This window comes from Pogoniulus pusillus, chromosome 41 (genome assembly GCF_015220805.1).
Source record: "Pogoniulus pusillus isolate bPogPus1 chromosome 41, bPogPus1.pri, whole genome shotgun sequence".
NCBI lineage: Eukaryota > Metazoa > Chordata > Aves > Piciformes > Lybiidae > Pogoniulus > Pogoniulus pusillus.
Genome location: NC_087304.1, coordinates 3417309 through 3443747, shown reverse-complemented (window position 1 = coordinate 3443747; position 26439 = coordinate 3417309). Strand labels below are relative to the sequence as shown.

The window sequence follows — 26439 nt, the reverse complement described above, 5'->3', positions numbered from 1 at the left end:
TGCTCAACAAGGGACTGCTGAGGTCACTGGGAGGACTGAAGGGGAAGGTCTCTGTCCCCAGTGGTCTGGCTGAGGAAGGATCCTTGGGCTCCTCACAGGCTGGCACCACCTCATGGCAGAACCCCAGGCGTGACCTCTTTGCTGCTGCAAGTGACAGGACAAGAGGAGAGGGCCTCAAGTTGCCCCAGGGGAGGTTTATTTTGGCCATGAGGAACAATTTCTGCCCCCAAAGGGTTGTCCAAGCCTGGCCCAGGCTGCCCAGGGCAGTGGGGGAGTCCCTATGCCTGGAGGAGTTTCAAAGCTGTGTAGATGTGGTGCTGAGTGCCATAGTTTGGTACTACCCTGGCAGTGCTGAGCTGAGGGTTGGACTTGGATCATCTTAGAATCCTAGAATCAGTCAGGGTTGGGAAGGACCACAAGGATCAGCCAGTTCCAACCCCCCTGCCATGGGCAGGGACACCCTACCCTAGAGCAGGAAGATCTCCTCCAACCAGAAGGATTGCAGGACTCTGTTAGATGGCAGCCAGGGAAGGACACCTCTGCTCCCCCTGCACCACAACTGCAGGCACAGGATGTGGGTGGGGAGTGTCCATGGGAAAGCTTCCAACCCTCCTGGAGCAAGGAAGGAGCCAGGGATGGGGAACATCCCAGAAGTGCTTTGCAGAGGAGCTGGGAAGGAGGTTTGCTCCAAGTGCAAACAAATGGTGACTTTTATCACCTCCTCCTTCTCCTCCTCCTTCCTGCTTAGAGCACAGGTTCTGGCTCATAAATCCTCACTGCCCCAGGCTAGGGACCAGCTGGGGTTGGGAAGTGAAATCAGCTTCACCTCACCCAGCTCACACCCTTGGGAGCAGGTTGCTGTGTGTGGGGATGGTTGTCTGGATCCCTCTGTACCCAAAGAGCTGCTTCCCACGCACAGCCCAGGGCACTGCAGACACCTCCCACCCCCAGCCTGAACCTCCAGGGTCACAAAGCTGTTTGCACATAACTTTGGGCCCCTCTTCCTCCCACAGTGTCCAGTTTCTGGCAGGAAAATGACTCCCAGGCTTCTATGGACAAGGGACAAAGGGCACAAAGTGGAACCTAAGAGGTTCCATCTGGGCAAGGAAGAGAAGGTTCTGTGGTGTGAGGCTGCTGGAGGCCAGCAGCAGGCTGCCCAGAGAGGTGCTGGAGTTTCCTTCTCTGCACAGCTTCCAACCCCCCCTGGCCATTGTGCTCCTGGGCAAGCTGCTGTGGGGGCCCTGCTGGAGCAGGGAGGTGGGAATGGATCACAGAATCACAGAATGGACTTCCAAGATCATCCAACCCAACCTATCAGCCAGCCCTGTCCAATCAGAGAGTCACAGAATCACTCAGGGTTGGAAGGGAGCACAAGGAGCAGGCAGTGCCAACCCCTGCCATGCCCAGGGACACCCTACCCTAGAGCAGGCTGCACACAGCCTCAGCCAGCCTGGCCTCAAACACCTCCAGCCATGGGGCCTCAACCACCTCCCTGGGCAACCCCTGCCAGGCTCTCACCACTCTCCTGCTCAACAACTTCCTCCTCACCTCCAGCCTCACTCTCCCCACCTCCAGCTCTGCTCCATCCCCCCCACTCCTGCCACTTCCTCACAGCCTCAAAAGTCCCTCCCCAGCTCTTTTGGAGCCCCCTTCAGGTCCTGGCAGGCCACAAGAAGGTCACCTGGGAGCCTCCTCTGCTCCAGCCTGCACAGCCCCAACTCTTTCAGGCTGTGCTCACAGCAGAGCTGCTGCAGCCTCTGAGCATCCTCCTGGTCCTGCTCTGGACACTCTCCAGCATCTCCACAGCCCTCTTAGAATCATAGAAGCACAGAATCAAGCAGGTTGGAAGAGAGCTCCAACCTCAAACAGCACAACCCAGCCCCCAGCCCTGCCCAGCCACCAGACCATGGCACTCAGTGCCCCAGCCAGGCTTGGCTGCAACACCTCCAGCCACAGCCACTCCACCACCTCTCTGGGCAGCCCATTCCAGTGCCAATCACTCTCTCTGCCAACAACTTCCTCCTCACAGCCAGCCTCAACCTGCCCTGCCACAGCTTCAGCCTGGGTCCCCTTCTTCTGGCCCTGGCTGCCTGGCAGCAGAGCCCAACCTCACCTGGCTACAGCCTCCCTGCAGGCAGCAAGTTGTAGGCAGGTGAGCTCCAGGGGTCCCTTCCCACCCCCAGCATGCTGAGTGCTCCCAAGCAGCCTCTGTCCACAGGGATGCAATGAGAACCCCAGAGACAGGGCAAGGGGCACAAACTGGCACCCAGGAGGAGAAACTGGTTTGGTGTGAGGCTGCTGGAGGCCTGCAGCAGGCTGCCCAGAGAGGTTGTGGAGTCTCCTTCTCTGCACAGCTTCCAACCCTCTCTGCCTGTTGTGCTCCTGGGCAAGCTGCTGTGGGTACCCTGCTGGGGCAAGGAGATTGGACTGGATGAGCTCCAGAGGTCTCTTTCCACCTCCAGCATGCTGGGATCTGCTGGTTCTGTGTTTGCTGCTGCCCAGAACAAGGAGGAGAGCACTCAACAGGTTGCAGTCAACAGGCTGCAGTCATCTCCCCTGCCTCAGGGCAGCCAGCACTGACCCCCCCCTCAGTGCTGCCTCCCAGGAGAGGCACAGCAGAGGTGATGCAGTTCCCTTCCAGCCTCTGCCATTCCAGGTGGTGTCTCATACATCATGGGGCACCAGCATGGGTGATGTGGTTGCTTTCTGGTGGCAGCCTTCATCTCTTGCCCTCCCTTTTTGGCTCAAGCCAACAGCTTTTTATTGCATCTGAATAATCTCCTCTAGTTTTTACAGCTGAAACAGCAAAAAGGCTGAGCTTGAGCTGCTCCCAGCCCTCAATTAGCTGCCTTGGTCAAAGACAAAGAGCAGCTCAGCTGCAGCAAGTCAGTCATGGTTGGAAAGGGACATTTATGGTCTGCAGCAACCACCTGTGCTTGACACAGAGTCTCCAGCCCTCCCTAAGGGCTTCCTTCATTGCTGCTTGCAAAAGGCAGGCTCAAAGGTTTGCAGGCAGCAGAGGAGGCTGCTCCAGAAGGTTCTGAGGTTTGCTTTTCAGTGCCATGGGTGGCTTTGCATGGATGGCTTGAAAGAGGCATGGCCAGGGATGAACAAAGGCCCCTCAGGTGCATCTGCAGATGTGCAGGTGGTGTTGCCCCATCTGCTCCATGGCAGATGGGCTACATCCTGCTGCTAAGGAGCAGTGGTGAAGGTGCTGTGGGGCACAGACCTTAGCTGAAGCCTGCAGAGACCTGGGCAGTGCCCTTGAGCTCCTGCCACTTGCCAGAGAGAAAGGGCTTGGGGTGACCAACAACCAACCAGCAACAGAAGGAGGGCACACAGCCTCAGGCTGTGCCAGGGCAGGTTCAGGCTGGATGTTAGGGGGAAGATCTTAGTGGACTTGAAGGCATCAACCCAAATGGACAAGGAGGGATCCCAGGCCTGCCTGGAATGGGCCCAGGCAGCTCCAGCATCAGTGACTGAAGTGACTTCTCCTGATGTGCTGACCCAGCACAGGGCAGCCTGGCCCAGAACACATCTGCTGGGCAGGCTGCTGCAAGCCATATGGGCATGAGAGCTCAGCCCTGCAGAGCTGCAGGGTTTGCTCTGCCATGGGGGGAGCCCTGGCATGGGCCACGGGTGCTGTGCTGGGTCCTGAGCCCAGGAGCAGCTCACTTCCAATTGAGGTGCTGGAAAAGGTGTCCAGAGCAGGGCAGCAAGGCTGGGGAGGGTCCTGGAGCACAGCCCTGTGAGGGGAGGCTGAGGGAGCTGGGGGGGTGCAGCCTGCAGCAGAGGAGGCTGAGGGCAGAGCTGATTGCTGCCTGCAGCTGCCTGCAGGGAGGCTGTAGCCAGGTGGGGTTGGGCTCTGCTGCCAGGCAGCCAGGGCCAGAAGAAGGGGCCCCAGGCTGAAGCTGTGTCAGGGCAGGTTGAGGCTGGATGTTGTTAGGAAGTTGCTGTCAGAGAGAGTGATTGGCACTGGAATGGGCTGCCCAGGGAGGTGGTGGAGTGGCTGTGGCTGGAGGTGTTGCAGCCAAGCCTGGCTGGGGCACTGAGTGCCATGGTCTGGTGGCTGGGCAGGGCTGGGGGCTGGGTTGGGCTGTTTGAGCTTGGAGCTCTGTTCCAACCTGCCTGATTCTATGGTTCTATGACCTGACCTGTGTGGTTTGTGCTTCCCTTCAGGATGAAGAGGAGGAGCTAACCCAGCTTGGCATTCCACCCCCTCATTCAAATTTCCCTTTTCCTCCTCCTCCTCCTCCTCCTCCTCCTCCTCCTCCTCCTCCTCCTCCTCCTCCTCCTCCTCCTCCTCCTCCTCCACCTTGGTGGATAAAATTTCCTGCCAGGGACTAATTCCTGCTGCAGTCAGAGGGTTGGGAGGGATGGATGGGAGCAGAGCCCTGCTGCTGTGCTCACCCTGGCTTTAGCAGGGGTCAGTGTCCTCTGCAGGCCACTCAGCTGGGATTAGAGAGCTGTGAGCACAGCCCAAGGATCAAAGAGCTGCCTGCAATTAATTCCAATTAGATTGGAGGCAAGTGGCAGCTGCTGGCTGCTGGCAGTCTGCAGGCACAGGTGACAAATAGCAGCAGACTTTCCCCCTCATTAATTTCCTTGAGGAGGAAAGAGGAGAGATGAATGAGTGGAAGATTCCAGGTTTTCCTAGAGGATTTGGGGCCAGATGGAGCCTGTTAGAGGTGTGGAAGACCCTCAGTCTCCTGGGCTTTGTCCAGAAGCCACACATCCAGTGCTGGTGCCAGGCTTGGTGTCTGTGGCTCTGGCCAGGCTTGTGGGCAGTGATCCCCATCCAGGGCTTGTTCTCCTCCCATCTCAGGCCAGGCAGTGGGATCTAAGTCATGGCCTGACAGAGGCATCCAATGGGAATGGGACAGAGCAAGCTGGAGGGATGTGGAGCTGAGAACCAACTCCAAGAGATGTTGGGACCACTGGGAGCTGGCAGGGAACAGTTCCTCAGAGCATGCCTGGGACATTAAGTCTACTCCACTCTGCTGAGACCACACTTGGAGTCCTGCATCCAGCTCTGGAGCCCCTGGGCCAAGAGGACTGTGGAGATGCTGGAGAGTGTCCAGAGCAGGGCCAGGAGGATGCTCAGAGGCTGCAGCAGCTCTGCTGTGAGCACAGCCTGAAAGAGTTGGGGCTGTGCAGCCTGGAGCAGAGGAGGCTCCCAGGGGACCTTCTTGTGGCCTGCCAGCATCTGAAGGGGGCTCCAAAAAAGCTGGGGAGGGAGTTTGGAGGCTGTGAGGGAGTGGCAGGAGTGGGGGGGGATGGAGCAGAGCTGGAGGTGGGGAGAGTGAGGCTGGAGGTGAGGAGGAAGTTGCTGAGCAGGAGAGTGGTGAGAGCCTGGCAGGGGCTGCCCAGGGAGGTGGTGGAAGCCTCATCCCTGGAGGTGTTTGAGGCCAGGCTGGCTGAGGCTGTGTGCAGCCTGCTCTAGGGTAGGGTGTCCCTGGGCATGGCAGGGGTTGGCACTGCCTGCTCCTTGTGCTCCCTTCCAACCCTGAGTGATTCTGTGACTCTCTGGTTGGACAGGGCTGGCTGATAGGTTGGGTTGGATGATCTTGGAAGTCCTTTCTGTGATTCTGTGATCCATTTCCACCTCCCTGCCCCAGCAGGGCCCCCACAGCAGCTTGCCCAGCAGCACAATGGCCAGGGGGGGTTGGAAGCTGTGCAGAGAAGGAGACTCCAGCACCTCTCTGGGCAGCCTGCTGCAGGCCTCCAGCAGCCTCACACCACAGAACCTTCTCTTCCTTGCCCAGATGGAACCTCTTAGGTTCCACTTTGGAAGTGGCTGCTCCTTGTGGTCCCTTCCAACCCTGACTGCTTCTAGCATTCTATGTGGGGAGGGGAGGCAGCAGCCTGAGAGTCTGAGCTGTGCAGGGTCACTGTGGCTGTGGACAGGTCCCTGCTCAGCACAGCACTGGGTGGGGGGGGGGTTAGATCCACTTAGCACAGCCTGGTGGGTGAGAAGCTGGGCAGGAAGCAGCACTGTGAGCTCCCACCCGGAGCCAACAGCAGTGTGGGCAGCAGGTGGAGGAAGGGAATCCTCTCCTCCTGCCCACCTGCTGCCCACCTCCAGCCCCTATCTGGCTCTTGGTTGAGCTGCTTCTAGCATTTAAGAGCCTAGGATCTAACACTGGGAATGAGATCTTGCTGTGCTCCAGGTGGAGCTGTTGGAGAACCTCCTGGTCTAGGAGGATGAGGCAGAAGAGGAGGCTGGGCTGGGGCACTGGGTGGCTGGAAGGGGCACGGCTGGCGATGGGCACTTGGCAGCTGACCTGTTGTGGATGTGCCCCCTTCTCTTGGCAGATCAGAGGATTGGGACATGCTTCTCTGCCCTGATTGGGGGTCGCTGTGCTGGGGACCTCCCCGGGCAGTACACCAAGCTGCAGTGCTGCTGCGACTCAGGGCGCTGCTGGGCCCTCGGCCAGACCCCGGAGATGTGCCCGGTCCGAGGCTCAGGTGAGTGCCACCCCAGAGACCTCCACCAGCAGCAGCTGCTGCCCCCCAGGCTTGATGTTTAGCATTGGCCCCACAAGACCTAGGGGAGGTCACCTGGGGATGCTGAGCCACAGGAGCTCACACGAGGCAAGAATTTATCCCTCTCCTCCTCCCCCTCCATCTCCTCATTCTCCTCCTCCTCCTTCTCCTTCTCCTCTCCTCACTTCATCTCCTCCTCCATCTCCTCCTCCTTCTCCTTCTCCTCCCCCCACTTCATCTCCTCCTCCATCTCCTCCTCCTCCTCCATCTCCTCCTCCTCCTCCTTGTCCTCCTCCTCCATCTCCTCCTCCTCCTCCTCCTTGTCCTCCTCTTACTGCTCCATCTCCTTCTCCCTCCCTCCATCTCCTTCTCCCCCCCCTCCATCTCCTTCTCCCCCCCCTCCATCTCCTTCTCCCCCCCCCTCCATCTCCTTCTCCCCCCCCTCCATCTCCTTCTCCCCCCCCTCCATCTCCTTCTTCCCCCCTCCATCTCCTTCTTCCCCCCCTCCATCTCCTTCTTCCCCCCCTCCATCTCCTTCTTCCCCCCCTCCATCTCCTTCTTCCCCCCCTCCATCTCCTTCTTCCCCCCCTCCATCTCCTTCTCCTCCCCCTCCATCTCCTTCTCCTCCCCCTCCATCTCCTTCTCCTCCCCCTCCATCTCCTTCTCCTCCACCTCCATCTCCTTCTCCTCCACCTCCATCTCCTTCTCTTCCACCTCCATCTCTACCTTCTCCTCCACCTCCATCTCCATCTCCTCCATCCCCTCCATCTCCTTCTCCTCCCCCTCCATCTCCTTCTCCTCCCCCTCCATCTCCTTCTCCTCCCCCCTCCATCTCCTTCTCCTCCCCCCTCCATCTCCTTCTCCTCCCCCCCCATCTCCTTCTCCTCCTCCTCCATCTTCTCTTCCTCCTCCTTGTCCTCCTCCTCCTTATCCTCCTCCCCTGTGTCCTCCTTCACCTCCTCCTCCTCCCCCATCTCCTCCTTCTTCGTCTCTCTTTGGCCTCCACCATAAGAAGACCTCAGAGCCAAGGCAGGGTGAGCCCAGGCAGCAGGAGGCACAGCACTGCTGAGGTAGCTCTCAGCCTCTCTCCTCTCACCACCAGCTCTGAGCTGGCACCTTCCTGTCCCCTGCCCTGCACGAAGGGAGCCCATGGTGCCAACTGCCCCCTGTGCCCTGACCAGCCCTTGCCAAACAGCCTGGCAAGCTGTGCCCCATCACCTGCTGCAGAGCCCTGCAGCCTTCCTCACCCTCCTGCCCTGCTTCCATCAGCACCCTGCAGGGGCAGGGGCAGGAGGGGGCTGAGGCTCTGCTGGAGGAGCACTCAGGCAGCTCTTCTCTTTCAGATGAGTACCGCAGGCTCTGCATCGAAGGGCTCCCAGTGGTGCCAGGCTTCCCTGGGAACTTTCCAGGAATTCCTGGATTTGGGCCCAATGGTGTTGGGCCTGGACTCAATGGACCTGGAGGCATCGGCCCAAATGGGGCAAATGGACAAGGAGGGATCCCAGGCCTGCCTGGAATGGGCCCAGGCAGCTCCAGCATCGGTAATCAAAGTGACTTCCCCTGCTGTGCTGACCCAGCACAGGGCAGCCTGGCCCAGAACACATCTGCTGGGCAGGCTGCTGCAAGCCATATGGGCATGAGAGCTCAGCCCTGCAGAGCTGCAGGGTTTGCTCTGCCATGGGGAGAGCCCTGGCATGGGCCACGGGTGCTGTGCTGGGTCCTGAGCCCAGGAGCAGCTCAATTCCAATTGAGGTGCTGGAAAAGGTGTCCAGAGCAGGGCAGCAAGGCTGGGGAGGGGCCTGGAGCAGAGCCCTGTGAGGAGAGGCTGAGGGAGCTGGGGGGGTGCAGCCTGCAGCAGAGGAGGCTCAGGGCAGAGCTGATTGCTGCCTGCAGCTGCCTGCAGGGAGGCTGTAGCCAGGTGGGGTTGGGCTCTGCTGCCAGGCAGCCAGGGCCAGAAGAAGGGGCCCCAGGCTGAAGCTGTGGCAGGGCAGGTTGAGGCTGGATGTGAGGAGGAAGTTGCTGGCAGAGAGTGATTGGCACTGGAATGGGCTGCCCAGGGAGGTGGTGGAGTGGCTGTGGCTGGAGGTGTTGCAGCCAAGCCTGGCTGGGGCACTGAGTGCCATGGTCTGGTGGCTGGGCAGGGGTGGGGGATGGGTTGGGCTGTTTGAGCTTGGAGCTCTCTGCCAACCTGCTTGGTTCTGTGCTAAACAGCATCTGCTGGCAGGGTGATGGAGCTGAGACTGGCTCCAGGATGCTCACAAAAATTGCACCTTGGAAGGGTCCTGAAAGCTCATCCAGCTCCAACTCCCTGCCATGGGCAGGGACATCACCAGCACAGGCTGCTCAAGGCCTCATCCAACCTGGCCTTGGACACCTCCAAGGAGGGAGCATCCACAGCCTCCCTGGGCAGCCTGTGCCAGTGTTTCCCTACCCTCACTGCCAAGAATTCCTTCCTCACCTTTAAGATGAGGAAGTTGCAGAGGGACAGGAACTGCTGCAGAGAGTCCAAGGGAGGGCTGTGAGGATGAGGAGGGGACTGCAGCACTGCCTGCTGAGGAGAGGCTGAGGGCCCTGGGGCTGCTTAGGCTGCAGAAGAGAAGACTCAGAGGGGATTGAATCAATGTCTGTCAATCTCTGAGGGCTGGGGGTCAGGAGGGGGGGACAGGCTCTGCTCACTGCTCCCTGGCACAGGACAAGCAGCAGTGGATGGAAGCTGCAGCACAGGAGGTTCCAGCTCAGCACAAGGGCAACTTCTTGCCTGGAAGGGTCCCAGAGCCCTGGCACAGGCTGCCCAGAGAGGTTGTGGAGTCTCCTTGTGTGGAGCCTTTCCAGGCCTGTCTGGATGTGTTCCTGTGTGCCCTGAGCTGGATTGGATGGTCCTGCTCTGGCAGGGGAGGTTGGACTGGATGAGCTCTTTGGGTCCCTTCCACCCCCTGACACCTGTGGTCCTGTGACCTCCAGTCTCCATCTGCCCTCCTCAAGCCCCAGCGAGCAGAGGGCATTGGACTGGCTGCTCCCCGGGGGTCTCTTCCCTGAACCCCCATGCAGGGCTTGAGGGGAATTTCCTCTGCTTCTGTGACGCTGAGGAGCTGCCATCCTGTGCCTGACGCCACCTCCCGTGCTCTGCAGGCACTGCCACTCTCAACCAGACCATCGACATCTGCAAGCACTTCACCAACCTGTGCCTGAACGGTCGCTGCATCCCCACCCCCTCCAGCTACCGCTGCGAGTGCAACATGGGCTACAAGCAGGACGTGCGGGGGGAGTGCATCGGTGAGCAGGCTCAGCACCACCTCTGCCCCAGCCCTGCCCCTCGCTGCACCCCCCCCCAGGTGCTGCTCCTCTCCCCACAGCCTGCTCAGAGCTCCCCCTGCAAGAGGCTGGAGGTGGAGGGTTTGTGCCAGGATGTGTCAGGTCTGATGGGGAGAGGCTGAAGGACCTGGGGCCGGGGAAGACTGAGTGGTTTGGTTCTCCTCTTCCTCTGCTGTGCCCTGGGGGGACCTCCTCTTGAGCACTGCCTTCAGTTTGGGGCTGCCCAGTTGGAGAGGGACAGGAACTGCTGGAGAGAGTCCAAGGGAGGGTGTGAGGATGATGAGGGGACTGCAGCACTGCCTGAGGAGGAGAGGCTGAGGGCCCTGGGGCTGCTTAGGCTGCAGAAGAGAAGACTGAGAAGGGATTGAATCAATGCTTATCAATCTCTGAGGGCTGGGGGTCAGGAGGGGGGGACAGGCTCTGCTCACTGCTCCCTGGCACAGGACAAGCAGCAATGGATGGAAGCTGCAGCACAGGAGGTTCCAGCTCAGCACAAGGGCAACTTCTTGTCTGGAAGGGTCCCAGAGCCCTGGCACAGGCTGCCCAGAGAGGTTGTGGAGTCTCCTTGTGTGGAGCCTTTCCAGGCCTGTCTGGATGTGTTCCTGTGTGCCCTGAGCTGGATTGGGTGGTCCTGCTCTGGCAGGGGGCTTGGACTGGATGATCCCTTTGGGTCCCTTCCAACCCCTGACACCCTGTGAGCTGTGGTCCTGTGTCAGGATGCCATCCTGGGCAACCTGCCCATGGTGACTCTGCTTTGGCAGAGTGGGGGAGGTTGGGCAAATGGATGGGGCCAGACTCTGCTCAGTGGTGCCCAGTGGGCAATGGGCACAAACTGGAAGCCAGGAAGTGCCACCTGAGCAGGAGGAGGAACTTGTTAGGTGTGAGGATGCTGGAGGCCTGGAGCAGGCTGCCCAGAGAGGTTGTGGAGTCTCCTTCTCTGCACAGCTTCCAACCCCCCCTGGCCATTGTGCTGCTGGGCAAGCTGCTGTGGGTGCCCTGCTGGGGCAGGAGGGGTTGGGTTGGGTGAGCTCCAGAGGTTCCTTCTGACTTTTCCATGCTGGGATTTGGGGATTCTCACAAAGCAGCAGGATGGGAAGTGTGAGTTGGCCCTGCAGGGAGCACAGTGGCTGACAGCTCCCCTCTGGTGGCCACGCGTTAGAGTCCCAGGAGTTGGGACCCAGAGGAGACCTCTCAGGTCATCAAATCCAAACAATAACACAGCACTGGAGAAGGTCGAGAGGGACTCTGAGGGAAGGGATGGCAGCCAGAGGGACCCTGAGGGAAGGGATGGCATCCAGAGGGACCCTGAGGGAAGGGATGCAGCCAGAGGGACCCTGAGGGAAGGGATGGCAGCCAGAGAGACCCTGAGGGAAGGGATGGCAGCCAGAGAGACCCTGAGGGAAGGGATGCAGCCAGAGGGACCCTGAGGGAAGGGATGGCATCCAGAGGGACCCTGAGGGAAGGGATGGCAGCCAGAGGGACATTGGGAGAAGGGATGGCAGCCAGAGGGACCCTGAGAGAAGGGATGCCATGCAGAGGGACCCTGAGGGAAGGGATGGCAGCCAGAGGGACCCTGAGGGAAGGGATGGCAGCCAGAGGGACATTGGGAGAAGGGATAGCGTCCAGAGGGACCCTGAGGGAAGGGATGCCATGCAGAGGGACCCTGAGGGAAGGGATGCCATGCAGAGGGACCCTGAGGGAAGGGATGGCAGCCAGAGGGACCCTGAGGGAAGGGATGGCAGCCAGAGGGACCCTGAGGGAAGGGATGCAGCCAGAGGGACATTGGGAGAAGGGATGCCAGGCAGAGGGACCCTGAGGGAAGGGATAGCATCCAGAGGGACATTGAGAGAAGGGATGCCAGCCAGAGGGACCCCGAGGGGAGTGATGCCAGGCAGAGGGACCCTGAGAGAAGGGATGCCAGGCAGAGGGACCCTGAGGGAAGGAGCTGCCATGCAAAGGGACCTGGCTGGCCATCAGGATGCCAAGCAGAGGAGCTGCCTGCCCTGGGGCTTTGCTGTGCCGTGCTTCAGGGGCTCAGGCTGCTGTCTTTGCAGACGTGGATGAGTGCTCCAGCAGCCCCTGCGTGCACGGCGACTGCGTCAACACCCCTGGCTCCTACCACTGCAAGTGCCACGAAGGCTTCCAGAGCACCCCCACCAAGCAGGCCTGCATCGGTAAGGAACCTCCTGTCTCCTCCTGGGAGGTGCTGCAAGGGTGGCAGCAACCTGCTGAGCGCCCAGCACCAACCAACCCTCCCTAGCCAGGGCTGGGCTGAGATTCCAGAGCAGCTCAGCCCAGCGGTGCCCTGCGGAACCCGAGCAGGAGACTCTCCCCTCGCCCTCTTGCTCCCTTTGCCTGCCTTAAACCTGCTGCTGGCCAGCCAAGCTCTCTCCTGACCTCCCCCACCTGGCACGACTGTGCTCTGCCGAGCTGGCACACAGCTGGGATGAGATTGAACAAGGCCAAGGGCAGGGTCTGCACTTTGGCCACAACAACCCCAAGCAGCACTGCAGGCTGGGGCCAGAGGGGCTGAGAGCAGGCAGGCAGAGAGGGCCCTGGGGGTACTGATAGATAGTAAGCTGAAGACAAGCCAGCAGTGTGCCCAGGTGGCTAAGAGAGCCAATGGCATCCTGGGCTGGCTCAGGAGCAGTGTGGCCAGTGGGACAAGGGAGGTTCTTGTGCCCCTGTGCTCAGCACTGCTCAGGCCACACTTTGAGTGCTGTGTCCAGTTCTGGGCCCCTCAATTCAAGAGAGATGTTGAGGTGTTGGAAGGTGTCCAGAGAAGGGTGGCAAAGCTGGGGAGGGGCCTGGAACACAAACCCTATGAGGAGAGGCTGAGGGAGCTGGGGGGGTGCAGCCTGGAGAAGAGGAGGCTCAGGGCAGAGCTCATTGCTGTCTACAACTACCTGAAAGGACATTGTAGCCAAGTGGGGTTGGGCTCTTCTCCCAGGCAACCAGCAACAGAACAAGGGGACACAGTCTCAAGCTGTGCCAGGGCAGGTCTAGGCTGGATGTGAGGAGGAAGTTGTTGGCAGAGAGAGTGATTGGCACTGGAATGGGCTGCCCAGGGAGGTGGTGGAGTCGCTGTCCCTGGAGGTGTTCAAGCAAAGCCTGGCTGGGGCACTCGGTGCCATGGTCTGGTTGACTGGGCAGGGCTGGGTGCTGGGTTGGACTGGCTGAGCTTGGAGCTCTCTTCCAACCTGCCTGTTTCTATGCTGCTGCCACCCGCCCGGGGCTGCTCTCACGGCGGTGCTTTGCCGGCAGACATCGACGAGTGCATCATGAACGGGGTGATGTGCCGCAACGGGCGCTGCGTCAACACCGACGGCAGCTTCCAGTGCATCTGCAACGCCGGCTTCGAGATCACCCCCGACGGCAAGAACTGCGTTGGTAAGAGATGCCCTGTCCTGCCCCTTCCTGCCCTGCCCCCCCCCCTTCCTGCCCTGCCCCCTCCCTTCCTGCCCTGCCCCCCCCCTTCCTGCCCTGCCCCCCCCCTTTCTGCCCTGCCCCCCCCTTCCTGCCCTGCCCCCCCCTTCCTGCCCTGCCCCCCCCTTCCTGCCCTGCCCCCCCCTTCCTGCCCTGCCCCCCCCCTTCCTGCCCTGCCCCCCCCCCTTCCTGCCCTGCCCCCCCCTTCCTGCCCTGCCCCCCCCTTCCTGCCCTGCCCTCCCCTTCCCCTCCTCTCCCCTTCCCCTCCTCTCCCCTTCCTCCCCTCTCCCCTTCCCCCCCTCTCCCCTTCCCCCCCCCTCCCCTTCCCCCCCCTCCCCTTCCCCCCCTCTCCCCTTCCCCCCCTCTCCCCTTCCCCCCCTCTCCCCTTACCCCCCCCTCTCCCCTTCCCCCTCCCTCTCCCCTTTCCCCTTCCCCCTCCCTCTCCCCTTCCCCCTTCCTCTCCCCCTCCCCTCCTCTTCCTCTCCCCCTCCCCTCCTCTTCCTCTCCCCCTCCCCTCCTCTTCCTCTCCCCTCCCCTTCCCCTCCCCTTCCCCTCCCCTTCCCCTCCCCTTCCCCTCCCCTTCCCCTCCCCTTCCTCCCTCCCCTTCCCCTCCCCTCCCCTCCCCTTCCCCTCCCCTTCCCCTCCCCTTCCCCTCCCCTTCCCCTCCCCTTCCCCTCCTCTCCCCTTCCCCTCCTCTCCCCTTCCCCTCCTCTCCCCTTCCCCTCCTCTCCCCTTCCCCTCCTCTCCCCTTCCCCTCCTCTCCCCTTCCCCTCCTCTCCCCTTCCCCTCCTCTCCCCTTCCCCTCCTCTCTCCCTTCCTCTCCTCTCCCCTTCCTCCCTTCCTCTCCCCTTCCCCTCACCTTCCTCTCCCCTTCCCCTCCCCTTCCTCTCCCTTCCCCCTCCTCTCCCTTCCCCCTCCTCTCCCTTCCCCCTCCTCTCCCCTTCTTCTCCCCTTCCCCCCCCTCTCTTCTCCTCCCCTGCCCTTCCCTCACCTCCCTTTCCTTCCCCTCCCCTCCCCTCCTCTGCCCTCACCTTCCTTCCCTCCTCTCCCCTCCCCTCTGCTCACTGCTCCCTGGGCTAGGACAAGCAGCAGTGGATGGAAGCTGCAGCAGTGGATGGAAGCTGCAGCACAGGAGGTTCCAGCTCAGCACAAGGGCAACTTCTTGCCTGGAAGGGTCCCAGAGCCCTGGCACAGGCTGCCCAGAGAGGCTGTGGAGTCTCCTTGTGTGGAGCCTTTCCAGGCCTGCCTGGATGTGTTCCTGTATGCTCTGAGCTGGATTGGATGGTCCTGCTCTGGCAGGGGGGGTTGGACTGGATGATCTCTTTGGGTCCCTTCCAACTCCTGATTCCCTGTGATCCCTGTGATCCCTATGATCTATGTGATCCTGTGATCCCTATGATCTCTGTGATCCTGTGGTCCCTGTGCTGTGCTCTCCTCATCGCTAGTCTGAAGAGCATCTTCAAGCGAGAGGAGCCAAAGCAGGGAGGGGTTTGCAGAGTGCTCTCCTGGGCTGCAGGGCTGTGAACAGGGCTGGGGCTGGAAGTTTGAGCTGCCCCAGTTGAGCAGGGCCCCAAAAGGTCCACAGCAGCACAGCTGTCACCAGGGGAAGCAGTGGGAAGCGTGGCCGTGAGGGCAGGCACTTTGGCCGTGAGGTGGGGGGCAGGGAGCTTCGGAGCGCAGCAGCTCTCAGGCTCAGCCTGCAGCTCTCAGGCTCAGCTCTCAGGCTCAGCCTGCAGCTCTCAGGCTCAGCTCAGGTTTTCTCTTTGTCCCTCCCCAGACCACGACGAATGTGCCACCACCAACATGTGCCTCAATGGGATGTGCATCAACGAGGATGGCAGCTTCAAGTGCATCTGCAAGCCTGGCTTCGTGCTGGCTCCCAACGGCCGCTACTGTGTCGGTGAGGAGGGTCCCAGGCTTGGGCTCTGCCTCTGCCCCCAGCCCCTGCTGCCCACACTCAGCATGGAGTCACTTGGCTTGGAAATGACCTTGAAGGAGGTCATTGAGATTTAACCCTTCCCTGACTCTGCCAAGGCTGGGGCTAAACCCTGGCCCTCAGCACCCCAGCTCTGAAACCCCTCCAGGGATGGAGATTCAGCTACCTCCCTGGGCAGCCTGGGGCAGGCTTTGGGAACCTTTCCAGGGCAGAGGTTTCTGGTAGTATCCAACCTCCCCTGGGGCAACTTGAGGCCTGTTTCCTCTTGTCCTCTTGTCCTGTCCTTATCCTGTCCTCTTGTCCTGTCCTTGTCCTGTCCTTATCCTGTCCTCTTGTCCTGTCCTTGTCCTGGCTTATCCTGTCCTCTTGTCCTGTCCTTGTCCTGCCCTCTTGTCCTGTTCCTTGGGAGCAGAGCCCAACCCCCACCTGGCTCCAGCCTCCTCTCAGCAATGAGCTCTGCCCTCAGCCTCCTCTTCTCCAGGCTGCACACCCCCAGCTCCCTCAGCTGCTCCTCAGAAGACAGCTGGGGGCAGACATTTGAGCAGGGCCTGTTAGGACAGGACAAGAGGTGATGGCTTGAAACTAAAAGAGGGAGGTTGAGCCTAGGAACCATGGTCCCATTGGGATGGAAATGTCCAAAGAGAGCAGCAGAATCCAGAGCCTCTTGTCTGTGTGTGCAGGAGACTCCAGAGCCTCTGTGTGTATAGGAGAGTCCAGAGCCTCCTGTCCTGTTGGGACAGGGCAAGAGGTGATGGCTTGAAACTGAAGAAGAGAGATTGAGCCCAGGAACCATGGTCCCATCAGGGTGGAAATGCCCAGGGTGCAATAGAGTCCAGAGCCTCTTGTCTGTGTGTACAGGAGACCCCAGAGCCTGTTTTATGTGTGCACAGAACAGTCCAGAGCCTCTTGTCCTGTCCTAATAGGACAAGAGGTGGTGGCTTGAAACTAAAAGAGGGAGATTGAGCCTAGGAACCATGGTCCCATTGGGACAGAGATGTCCAAAGAGAGCAGGAGGGTCCAGAGCCTCCTTTTTGTATGTACAGAAGATTCCAGAGCCTCTTGCCTGTGTGTGCAGGAGAGTCCAGAGCCTGCCACCAGCTCAAGTTGCTCAGAGCCTCGTCCAACCTGGCCTTGAATAGCCTCAGGGAGGGAGCAGCTAGAACAGGTCACTCAAGGCCTCATCCAAGCTGGTCCTGAACAGCTCCAGGGAGGTTCTTCGATCACATTCAGTGCCTCTGTGCTCCACAACCTCCCTGGGCAACCTGTGCCAGTTGATCCCAGTCTGTGCTCCTCAATCTCCCTGGGCAAACCTTGTGCCAGTTGATCCCATTCTGTGCTCCTCAACCTCCCTGGGCAAACCTTGTGCCAGTTGATCCCATTCTGTGCCTCTGTGCTCCACAACCTCCCTGGGCAACCTGTGCCAGTTGATCCCAGTCTGTGCTCCTCAACCTCCCTGGGCAAAACTTGTGCCAGTTGATCCCATTCTGTGCCAGCTGATCTCATTCTGTGCTCCACAACCTCTCTGGGCAACCTGTGCCAGTTGATCCCATTCTGTGCCTCTGTGCTTCACAACCTCCCTGGGCAAACCTTGTGCCAGTTGGTCCCATTCTGTGCTCCACAACCTCCCTGGGCAAACCTTGTGCCAGTTGATCCCATTCTGTGCCAGCTGATCTCATTCTGTGCTCCACAACCTCCCTGGGCAAACCTTGTGCTAGTTGATCCCATTCTGTACCTCTGTGCCAGTTGATCCCATTCTGTGCTCCTCAACCTCCCTGGGCAAACCTTGTGCCAGTTGATCCCATTCTGTACCTCTGTGCCAGCTGATCCCATTCTGTGCTCCACAACCTCCCTGGGCAAACCTTGTGCCAGTTGATCCCATTCTGTACCTCTGTGCCAGCTGATCCCATTCTGTGCTCCACAACCTCCCTGGGCAAAACTTGTGCCAGTTGATCCCATTCTGTGCCTCTGTGCCAGCTGATCTCATTCTGTGCTCCACAACCTCCCTGGGCAACCTGTGCCAGTTGATCCCATTCTGTGCCTCTGTGCTCCACAATCTCTCTGGGCAACCTGTGCCAGTTGATCCCATTCTGTGCTCCTCAACCTCCCTGGGCAAAACTTGTGCCAGTTGATCCCATTCTGTACCTCTGTTCCAGCTGATCTCATTCTGTGCCTCTGTGCCAGTTGATCACATTCTGTGCTCCACAACCTCTCTGGGCAACCTGTGCCAGTTGATCCCATTCTGTGCTCCACAACCTCCCTGGGCAAACCTTGTGCCAGTTGATCCCATTCTGTACCTCTGTGCCAGCTGATCCCATTCTGTACCTCTGTGCCAGCTGATCCCATTCTGTGCTCCTCAACCTCCCCAGGCAAACCTTGTGCCAGCCTCTCCCCACCCTCACTCTCAAGACCTTCTTCCTACCTCTTTCCCTTGTGTCCTGCTGCCAGGAGGAAGGGAGGGAGGGGGAGGGGGAGGGGTGGCCGTGGGCAGCTTTGCTCCTTCTGTTGCAGACATCGACGAGTGTGAGACCCCTGGCATCTGCATGAACGGGTGGTGCATCAACACGGAGGGCTCCTTCCGCTGCGAGTGCCTGGGGGGCTTGGCCATCGGCGTGGATGGGAGGGTCTGTGTGGACACTCACATGAGGAGCACCTGCTACGGGGGCATTAAGAAGGGCACTTGTGCCAGGCCCTTCCCCGGGGCTGTCACCAAGTCGGAATGCTGCTGTGCCAACCCGGATCACGGCTTCGGAGAGCCCTGCCAGCCCTGCCCGGCCAAAAACTCGGGTGAGCTTCTCTTGGGGGGTAAGGGAGCTGCATGCTGAGCTCCTGCCAGGTCTCATCCTCAGCCCCTGCCAGGTCTAGTCCTCAGCCCCTGCCAGGTCTCGTCCTCAGCCCCTGCCAGGTCTCGTCCTCAGCCCCTGCCAGGTCTCATCCTCAGCCCCTGCCAGGTCTCGTCCTCAGCCCCTGCCAGGTCTCATCCTGAGCCCCTGGTAGGTCTTGTCCCAAGCCCCTGGCAGGTCTCTCTCGATCCCCCCACTCAAGTTGGAAGAGTTCCAATTAGAGAGATGTGTCCTGAGCTCCTGGCAGGTCTCATCCTGAGCCCCTGGCATGTCTTGTCCTGAGCCCCTGGCAGGTCTCTCTCAATCCCCCCACTCAAGTTGGAAGAGCTCCAGTTAGGGACATGCATCCTGAGCTCCTGGCAGGTCTCATCCTGAGCCCCTGGCAGGTCTTGTCCCAAGCCCCTGGCAGGTCTCTCTCGATCCCCCCACTCAGATTGGAAGAGCTTCAGTTAGGGAGATGTGTCCTGAGCTCCTGGCAGGTCTCGTCCTGAGCCCCTGGCAGGTCTCTGAACGCCCCCCACCAAGTTGGAAGGATGCCTCTGGAGCTCACCCAGTCAGGGAGATGCATCCTGAGCCCCTGGCAGGTCTCATCCTGAGTCCCTGACAGATCTCTGAATCCTCCCACTCAAGTTGGAAGAGCTGCAGTTAGGGAGCTGCATCCTGAGCCCCTGGCAGGTCTTGTCCTGAGCCCCTGACAGGTCTCTCTCAATCCCCCCACCCAAGTTGGAAGAGTTCCAGTCAGGGAGATGCATCCTGAGCCCCTGACAGGTCTCTCTCGATCCTCCCACACAAGCTGGAAGAGCTCCAGTTAGGGAGATGCATCCTCAGCCCCTGGCAGATCTCATCCTGAGCCCCTGACAGGTGTCTCTGAATCTCCCCACCCAAATTGAAAGAGCTCCAGTCAGGGAGATGCATCCTGAGTCCCTGGCAGGTCTCATCCTGAGCCTCTGACAGATCTCTCTGAATCCTCCCACCCCCAAGTTGGAAGAGCTCCAGTTAGGGGAGATGCATCCTGAGCCCCTGACAGGTCCTTGAATGCCCCCACCAAGTTGGGAGGGACCTCTGGAGCTCACCCAGTCAGAGAGATGCATCCTGAGCCCCTGGCAGGTCCCTGAACACCCCTGACCCAAGTTGGAAGAGCTCCAGTCAGGGAGAAGCATCCTGAGCCCCTGGCAGGTCTCATCCTGAACCCCTGGCAGGTCTTCTGAACCACCCCCCCCGAAGTTGGAAGGGACCTCTGGAGCTCACCCAGCCCAACCCCCCCTCCTCCAGCAGGGCACCCACAGCAGCTTGCCCAGGAGCACAATGCCCAGGGTGGGTTGGAAGCTGTGCAGAGAAGGAGACTCCACAGCCTCTCTGGGCAGCCTGCTGCAGGCCTCCAGCAGCCTCACACCAAACCAGTTTCTCCTCCTGGCTTCCAGTTTGTGCCCCCTGCCCCTTGTCCTGTCCCTGGGGTTCTCACTGCATCCCTGTGGACAGAGGCTGCTTGGGAGCCCTCAGCTGATCTTCTGCCACAGGCAGCAGCACACCCAGGGTGGCCCAGAGCTGCTGTCTCTGCCTCTGGCCAAGCTCATGGCTCTCTTGTCCTTCCTCCACAGCTGAATTCCAGGCTCTCTGCAGCAGTGGCATTGGGATAACAGCTGATGGCAGAGGTATGTGCACCCCACGGACCTGCTTCTAGCCTGGCACAGCTCATGCCACCCTCAGCTCTTCTCCTGCAGCTGTGTGACCAGAGGAGAGTGTGCCACTGCCACCTGGCACTGTGGAGGGTGTGCTGGGGGGGGGGTCACACCTCACAGCCAAGGGGGTGCAAGCTGCATGAGAGTGAGCTTAGGGCAGCTGGCACAGCATGGGTGGGTTCTTACCCATCTCCACGGTGGGCAGTGGCTGTGGGTGGAAGCTGAGCTTGAGGAGAGCATCCCTAAAGCACCAAGAGTTAGCACTGAGCCTCCCTGAGGACCAGGTGTGGAGTCAGGTGGTTGATTCCCACAGGAACCACATTTCTGGGGATGCATCCCAGGAGTTTGGCTTTGCTTTGGTGGGAAGGAAGGGCACAACCAGCTCCAGCCTCTGGCTGCCTCCCTCCCTCCCCTGGTTGCCTCCCTCCCTCCCCTGGTTGCCTCTCTCCCTCCTCTGGTTGCCTCCCTCCCTCCTCTGGTTGCCTCCCTCCCTCCTCTGGTTGCCTCCCTTCCTCCCCTGGTTGCCTCCCTCCCTCCCTCCTCTGGCTGCCTCCCTTCCTCCTCTGGCTGCCTCCCTCCCTCCTCTGGCTGCCTCCCTCCCTCCTCTGGCTGCCTCCCTTCCTCCTCTGGCTGCCTCTCTCCCTCCTCTGGCTGCCTCTCTCCCTCCTCTGGTTGCCTCTCTCCCTCCTCTGGTTGCCTCCCTCCCTCCTCTGGCCTCCTGCTCTCTTGACCACAGAAGAATGAGGTCCATGGTCTCCAACTGCATCCTCTGGTTCGAATCCTTCCTCTGCCCTCTGTCTGCCACAGTCACAGAAGAGGTCCCCTGGTGTCCCAGGGAGAGGGAGGTGACAAGCACATGCTGGGATGTGCTGCCAGGGGCCTGCTTTGCATTATAGCTGGGCAGGAGGTCAGGGCATGCACTGCCAGCCCCTGGGCAGTGCTCGGATCACCACAAAGAGCAGGAAGCAGCCAGGGAGCTTCAGCCACTCTCCAAGTGGGAAGGAGCCAAAGGCAAACCCCTGGTGACCTCGTGGGCTTCCTTCCAGGGCACTGTGTCTGGCTGGAGTCCCTCTCAGGACCATGAGAGATGCTTTCTAGCAAGCAGCTGACATCAGGGCAGCTGTCAGGACTGGTCCCAGCACTGATCCCTGGGGGACACCCCTGGTCACAGCTCTCCAGCTGGACCTGGCACCATTGATCCCCACCCTCTGAACTCTATCTTGCAACCACTTCCTAACCCACCTCACTGCCTGCTCTTCCATCCCACTCTTCCTCAGCCTGCTCCCTTAAAATGCCACGGGAGATGATGTCCAAAGCCTCGCTAAGGTCGAGGCAGACTACATCCACTGCTCTCCTTGCATCTACCCATTCAGTTATGGCTCTCAGGTTAGTTAAGCATGACTTGCCCTTAATCTGACCTCTTCCTCTCTGCAGACATCAACGAGTGTGCCCTCAACCCAGACATCTGCCCCAATGGCATGTGTGAGAACCTGCGGGGCAGCTACCGCTGCATCTGCAACCTGGGCTACGAGTCGGACCCCACGGGCAAGAACTGTGTGGGTGAGTAGAGGGCAGCCAGGCTGGCAGAGGCAAGCAGGAGCTTGGTGCTGCTGCTTGGCATGTCCTCAAGCTGGCAGCCAGCTTGCAGACCCCCAACCCTGAGCTGCTCAGGTGGTGGAATCATGGAATGGTTTAGGTTGGAAGGGAGCTCAAAGCTCAGCCGGTTCCGAACCCTCTGCCATAGGCAGGGACAGCTCCCACTAGAACAGGCTGCTCAAGGTCTCATTCAGCCTGGTCCTGAACATCTCCAGGGAGGTGGTGGAGCACAGAAGCACCCAATGTGATCTTTGATCACATTGGGTGCTTCTGTGCTCCACCACCTCCCTGGGAAACCTGTGCCAGTGTCTCAGCACCCTCAACCTGTGCCAGTCTCTCACCACCCTCCCTGCCAACAACTTCTTCCTAACATCCACTTTCAATCTCCCTTCTGCCACTTCAAACCCATTCCTCCTCTTCCTCTCATTCCAAGCCCTTCTCAATAGTCCCTCCCCAGCCCTCCTGTAGCTCACTTCAGCTCCTGCAAGGCCACTTCAATGTCTCCTGGAAGCCTTCTCCTCTCCAGGCTGCACAGCTCCAACTCTCTCAGCCTGTGCTCAGAGCAGAGCTGCTGCAAGCCCCTCTGAGCATCAGCAGTGGAAGGTCCTAGGGTGGCCCTGCACTGTCAGTGACAGGTTCCATGCTGGCTCCTCCCTAGCAGAGCCTCAGCTCTCTCAACCTGTCCTCAGAGCAGAGCTGCTCCCTGGGTTGGTTGGGAAGGGACCTCAAATCTCATCCAATTCCAACCCCCTGCCATGGGCAGGGGACACCTCCCCCAGCCCAGGGTTGCTCTCATCCATCCTGACCTTGAGCACCTGCAGGGAAGAGGCATCCACAACCTCCCTGGAGCAGCCTTTGCGTGGCTGTGGTTACCAGAGCTCTGTCTGTGGGGCTGGCAGAGAGGAGTGGGCACTGGTGGTGCAGTTGCTCTCTCCCACCCCTCTGCCCTCTCCCACCCTTCTGCCCTCTCCCACCCTTCTGCCCTCTCCCACCCCTCTGCCCTCTCCCACGCCTCCTTTGCCCTCTCCCACCCCTCTGCCCTCTCCCACCCCTCTGCCCTCTCCCACCCTTCTGCCCTCTCCCACCCCTCTGCCCTCTCCCACCCCTCTGCCCTCTCCCACCCTTCTGCCCTCTCCCACCCTTCTGCCCTCTCCCATCCCTCCTTTGCCCTCTCCCACCCCTCTGCCCTCTCCCACCCCTCTGCCCTCTCCCACCCTTCTGCCCTCTCCCATCCCTCCTTTGCCCTCTCCCATCCCTCCTTTGCCCTCTCCCATCCCTCCTTTGCCCTCTCCCATCCCTCTGCCCTCTCCCACCCTTCTGCCAACTCCCACCCCTTTGCCCTCTCCCACCCCTCTGCCCCACAGACGTGGATGAGTGCACTGTGAACCGGCTGCTGTGTGACAATGGCCTCTGCCGCAACACCCCCGGCAGCTACACCTGCACCTGCCCCAAGGGCTTCGTCTTCAGGACAGAGACAGACACCTGTGAAGGTGAGTGCCCAAGGGGGACACCTGCACAAGGTGTGGGATCACACAGCCCTTTGGTTTGGAAGAGATCTTTTGCTTCATCCAGTCCAAATCCTGCCAAGGCATCACCTCAGCATCACATCTGCCTGGCTCTGAGAGCCCTCCAGGGATGGGCACTGCCCTGGGCAGCCTGGGCAAGGGCTTGGCAGCTCTCAATGGGCAGAAATTCATGGACTCATAGAATCAGTCAGGGTTGGAAGGAACCACAAGGGTCAGCCAGCACCAAAAGGAGAGGAACAAAGGTCTCCAGGATGTACTGGATCAACACCACCATCATCATAGAATGGTTTAGGTTGGAAGGGACCTTAAAGCTCATCCAGTGCCAACCCCTGCCATGCCCAGGGACACCCTACCCTAGAGCAGGCTGCACACAGCCTCAGCCAGCCTGGCCTCAAACACCTCCAGCCATGGGGCCTCAACCACCTCCCTGGGCAACCCCTGCCAGGCTCTCACCACTCTCCTGCTCAACAACTTCCTCCTCACCTCCAGCCTCACTCTCCCCACCTCCAGCTCTGCTCCATCCCCCCCACTCCTGCCACTCCCTCACAGCCTCAAAAGTCCCTCCCCAGCTTTTTTGGAGCCCCCTTCAGATGCTGGCAGGCCACAAGAAGGTCACCTGGGAGCCTCCTCTGCCCAACTCTTTGTCTGTGCTCACAGCAGAACTGCTCCAATTGTTCCTCATATCCAACCTAAACCTGCCCTGGTGCAACTTGAGGCTGTTTTCTCTTGTCCTATGTCTTACTCTTTGGAAGCAGAGCCCAAGCTCCACCTGGCTCCAGTCTCCTCTCAGGCAGCTGCAGAGAGCAATGAGCTCTGCCCTCAGCCTCCTCTTCTCCACACTGAACACCCTGCCCCAGCTCCCTCAGCTGCTCCTTCCCAGCTCTGTTTTCCAGACCCTTCCCCAGCTTCATTGCCCTCCTCTGGACCTGCTCCAGCTCCTCAATGTCCTTCTGGAGCGAGGAGTCCAAACCTCACCCCAGAACTCCAAGTGTGGCCTCAGCAGTGCTGAGCACAGAGGCACAATCCCTGCCCTGCTCTGGCTGGCTGCACTTGGCTGATCCAAGCCAGGATGCTGGTGGCTTCCTTGGCCACCTGGGCACACCCTGGCCCATCTTCAGCTGGCTGTTGCCTGGCTGTGTAAGGATGAGCTGTGGTCTGAGGTCCTGCCTGAGCAGGAACTCAAGGTCTGACACATCTTTGTTACCCTCCTCTGGATCTGCTTCAGCTCCTCAATGTCCTTGGAGTGAGGCACCCCAGAACTCAAAGTGTGACCTCAGTAGTGCTGAGCACAGGGGCACAATCCCTGCCCTGCTCTGGCTGCACTTGGCTGATCCAAACCAGGATGCTGGTGGCTTACTTGGCCACCTGGGCACACCCTGGCACATCTTCAGCTGGCTGTGTAGAGGTGAGCTGTGGTCTGAGGTCCTGCCTGAGCAGGAACTCGAGGTCTGACACATCTTTAGTTCCCTTCTGACCGCAGTGGTTTGAACTGGAGCAGCTCCAAGGCTTTGGGTTTGTGGCTTTTGGGTTTGTTTTTCTTTTCCCTGGGTGGAAATTTCACACCTCCTTCCAAGCAGTGGACATCCAAAGCCAGACCCTGTGGGCTCCTCAGAGCCCTGCAAACCAGAGCTATTTCCTCTGGGGCCTCAAAATTGTAAGCTTAAAACCTGACCCAAATTGCAAGGTTGGGAGATGTGACTGGAGAGCTGCAGAGGTTGGAGTGGGGGAAATTGGTTCCTGACCACAAAGTCCTCAAACATCTCAGCCCTGGCACTTTGACCAGAAATGGCTGCTCAGAGGGTAAAAAAAAAAACCCAACCCAAATGTGAAAGATTTTCTGCAAAGAAGGTGAAAAAATGGCAAGTGCTGTGTGGCCTCACATCTGCTTCAGCCAGGTCCTGCATCCCCCAGCTGCACCAACCACCCTCAGGCCCACCTGAGGGCATCCTCAGTCCTGGAGCTCACAGCCCCACACAGCATCACAGAATGAACCAGAAAAGACCTCTGAGCTCATCGAGGTCCAACCTAGCACCTGACCCTTCTGATTAACTCACCCCTGGCACTAAGGGCCTCTTGCAGCCTCCTCTTAAACACCTCCAGGGATGGAGACTCCACCAACCTCCCTGGGCAGCCCATGCCAATGCCAATCACTCTTGCTGGGGAGAACTTCCTAACATCCAGCCTGAATCTGGAGAATTCATTCTAGGACTTGATGATCCTAGAATCAAACAGGTTGGAAGAGAGCTCCAAGCTCATCCAGCCCAACCTCTCCTCCAGCCCTGTGCAGTCACCAGAGCATGGCACTCAGTGCCCCAGCCAGGCTTGGCTTCAACACCTCCAGGCATGGCCACTCCATCACCTCCCTGGGCAGCCCATTCCAGTGCCAATCATTCTTGCTGTGGAGAACTTCTTCCTGACATCCAGCCTGAATCTGGAGAATTCTTTCCTCATCTTTATGATGAGGAAGTTGAAGAGGGACAGGGATCTGCAGCAGAGAGTCCACAGGATGGATACAAGGATGATTAGAAGTCAGTTAGAAGGGTTAGGTGTTAGGTTGGACTTGATCACCCTAGAATCACAGAATGAAGCAGGTTGGAAGAGAGCTCCAAGATCATCCACTCCAACCCAGCCCCCAGCCCTGCCCAGCCACCAGACCATGGCACTCAGTGCCCCAGCCAGGCTTGGCTTCAACACCTCCAGCCACAGCCACTCCACCACCTCCCTGGGCAGCCCATTCCAGTGCCAATCACTCTCTCTGCCAACATCTTCCTCCTCCTCACATCCAGCCTCAACCTGCCCTGCCACAGCTTGAGACTGTCCCCAGGTGTCATGTCCACACCTTTCTTGAGCACCTCCAGGGGTGGTGACTCCAGCAGCCAGGACCCTACTGTATAATGCACAGGAAAGCAGCAGCTAAACCTCCTGGGAGGAGAAATGAATCCTTACAGAAGCAAAGCTACATGGAGCTGGAGCCCTGCACCTCCTCTGAGCGGCTGCAGACCTCCTGCTTGCACCTTCCTCACTTGCCCTTTCCCTCAGACAGCTGCTTGCAGTGCCAGTCCCTTCAGTGCCAGTCCCTGCAGCGCCAGTCCCTGCAGCGCCAGCCTCTGCAGTGCCAGCCCCTGCTGCGCCTGTCCCTGCTGCGCCAGCCCCTGCAGCGCCAGCCCCTGCTGCGCCAGTCCCTGCAGCGCCAGCCCCTGCAGCGCCAGCCCCTGCAGCGCCAGCCCCTGCAGTGCCAGCCCCTGCAGTGCCAGTCCCTGCTGCGCCAGTCCCTGCTGCGCCAGTCCCTGCTGCGCCAGCCCCTGCAGCGCCAGTCCCTTCAGTGCCAGTCCCTGCTGCGCCAGTCCCTGCTGCGCCAGTCCCTGCAGCGCCATTCCCTGCAGCGCCAGCGCCTGCAGTGCCAGCCCCTGCAGTGCCAGTCCCTGCTGCGCCAGTCCCTGCTGCGCCAGTCCCTGCTGCGCCAGCCCCTGCAGCGCCAGTCCCTTCAGTGCCAGTCCCTGCTGCGCCAGTCCCTGCAGCGCCAGTCCCTGCAGCGCCAGCGCCTGCAGCGCCAGCGCCTGCAGTGCCAGCCCCTGCAGTGCCAGTCCCTGCTGCGCCAGTCCCTGCTGCGCCAGTCCCTGCTGCGCCAGCCCCTTCAG

The 26439-nt window shown here is 60.0% G+C and overlaps 1 protein-coding gene across 1 annotated transcript in view; it reads left to right on the top strand.

Moving 5' to 3' along the window:
• Positions 1-26439, top strand: part of LOC135192172 (fibrillin-2-like) — a 99150-nt gene that overhangs the window by 20792 nt on the left and 51919 nt on the right. Inside the window, exons 5-14 of the mRNA XM_064175097.1 lie at positions 6316-6468; positions 7830-8027; positions 9616-9759; positions 11853-11972; positions 13063-13188; positions 15002-15124; positions 17669-17944; positions 19599-19652; positions 21114-21239; positions 22640-22765. Of these exons, the coding sequence (XP_064031167.1) occupies positions 6316-6468; positions 7830-8027; positions 9616-9759; positions 11853-11972; positions 13063-13188; positions 15002-15124; positions 17669-17944; positions 19599-19652; positions 21114-21239; positions 22640-22765 (1446 nt within the window). The remainder of the gene's footprint in view (positions 1-6315; positions 6469-7829; positions 8028-9615; positions 9760-11852; positions 11973-13062; positions 13189-15001; positions 15125-17668; positions 17945-19598; positions 19653-21113; positions 21240-22639; positions 22766-26439) is intronic.